General features: G+C 33.3%; 1 protein-coding gene across 1 annotated transcript; it reads right to left on the bottom strand.

Annotated features, from left to right (window-relative positions):
• Positions 1-223: 223 nt before the first annotated feature.
• Positions 224-1,481, bottom strand: LOC108767573 (uncharacterized; the record flags this gene model as incomplete). Its single annotated transcript, XM_018517562.1, has 2 exons — positions 1,383-1,481; positions 224-551 (listed from the first exon to the last, which is right to left on the bottom strand). Coding segments are annotated over exons 1-2 (413 nt in total), but the record flags the coding sequence as incomplete, so codon positions are not given.
• Between the last annotated feature and the right edge of the window lie 729 nt (positions 1,482-2,210).

The raw sequence follows: 2,210 nt of genomic DNA, 5'->3' as shown, positions 1-2,210 counted from the left end.
TACATGAAGATTGAGAGTCCGATTCATATATTCTTACCTTATTAGGATATTTATTGTTGATATATCAATCTATCTTATATATTCTATTTATTAAGTTATTATTGTAACAGAATAATGTTGCAACAATATTAAATTGTTCGATATTAAAATATATTGCAAAATATTGATATTGTTTGTGCAACAATATATACTTTAAGCTCGATGATTTGAAACGTCGACTCACCCTCGGCATACTGCATCAAATATTTCTTTTGGTTTCATGACTGTTTCTCGACACATTTGCCGCATCTCTTGCTTCATTTGAAACTCCTGCAATACCGTGTCGTTTGCCGGATGATTGTGTTGTGATTTTAAAGTATACGTCCCATCAAGATTTCGTGATAATATAGCGTAACATTCTAAACTTCGTCGCGACGAGCACCGATAAAGTCCTTTGCATCGTTTATCCATATGATATATGTATCCATCGTATACGTATACGTTCGTACCGGCACGTTTCCCCGGTAATTGTTCCATAGTTTTACCGCGTCGGAAAACTATAGAGGTGAAAACTAAAAAAGAAGGATTTTTTCATAAAGCCATTTCTATAGGATTGATCCGGAAAGTTCGTGCGGCTTTTCTAACTCAAAATTGTATATATACAATATCTTCGTTAAAAATGACTGAAATTTATATTTAAAAAAAGGATTTTAAAGCTCCAAATTTCTACCTTCGAAAGGTTACTACATTTTTTTAGTTTCTGTAGGTTTGGTAATTTTTACATTTAGAAATCTACAAGTTGAAGAAGATGGACAATTTTTTTCATTTTGTGGGTCTGTCATGCGTTAAAAAAACGCATGACTACGCTTACACAACTGTAGAATGAGCTTATAAACGTACTATATGTAATCTAAGCCCGGTTACAACACAACTTTAACTTTAGGCAAGACTTAAAACTCTCTCTGTCTCGTTTTAAAGCGAAAGAGAGACAGAGACAGAGAGAATTTCAAGTCTTGCAAAAAAACAAAATAACGTTGGTGCAACCGGGTCTTAGTCCTTATCGTAATCCTGCAACGACACACAAATTTTCAGCACTTTAGAACGGCACACATGGATTATGTGTATCCGACTCGATCGAGGCTCTTCAAGTGTTCGAAAAATTTTTGTTAAATTCAAACATCTCCTTTAAGATCTGTACAAAATTATTTTGCTATATAGATGTCAGACAGAAAGTTTGGAAAAGTTATAAAAATTATGCAGGTCTACGAGAAATGAGAACAGTTGAAAATGGACACGAACGATCCACGTGTGCCGGTTAGAGAATTAATATTGGGAAAGATATAAAAACTAAGCCGTAAAACTGTTTTCATACTAAATTATTGCAGGCGGAAAAGTATACATACGCTTCTTGCAGATTATAAATGAGTGTAGGAACAGCGAGATTATTCGGAGTACCATCTCAATAGAACACGACAAGTTTGCAGCCATTTTATGATCGTCCGTTATTTATCGTCCGTCTTTTGTCAGGACGATTCCTCTAAATCGGAAAGAATGCCTTTAGTCGCGAATCTCGATTATTGAGTCGCGACTCTCGTCTTTGTTTGCCAGCGTTCCAAAACATTAGCACGGTATCATTGAACCCCATTTACATCGAACACTTGGTATGCGTATTAACTAGTAACTTTCTATTAAATTATCTTAATGTCAGTTTGTATTTGAAGAATGATGTACTGAATTGCTCCAATATGCATCAAAATGATTAATTAAATACTCACATCATATATATGTTTACACGTATCGCTGAAATTTAGATAATTTAATAGAAGGTTATCGTCAGTTACAATTAGCTTATCAAGTGCTCGGTGAAAATTAGGATTATACAGTGTCCTATAATTCATGTGATAACGCTCGTGGGCAGGTAGAGCGGACTAAACTGAGTCGAAAAATCCTCTACCATTTTGCAATTTTCGCAATAATTAAGATATTAATTACTAAATATTGCAAAATATTGGTCTCGAATAATTTTTTACTCAAATACTATCAACTTTACACAAAAACTGCAAGAGACAAAAATCATTTATTTTCTTCTCATAAAATTCTGAGAATTTTTTCAAAATTTTTTTAAAATTTTTTCAGAATTTTTTCAGAATTTTTAAATACCGCATTTCCTCATCATGGTAAAAACGGGAAAATGCAGCACTAAAGAGTCGATAAAAAATCATTTATTTTCT

Source organism: Trachymyrmex cornetzi, unplaced genomic scaffold, assembly GCF_001594075.2.
Source record: "Trachymyrmex cornetzi isolate Tcor2-1 unplaced genomic scaffold, Tcor1.1 C3947186, whole genome shotgun sequence".
Classification (NCBI taxonomy): Eukaryota; Metazoa; Arthropoda; class Insecta; order Hymenoptera; family Formicidae; genus Trachymyrmex; species Trachymyrmex cornetzi.
The sequence above is the reverse complement of the archived record's forward strand: the minus strand, read 5'-3'. Positions and strand labels throughout refer to the sequence as shown.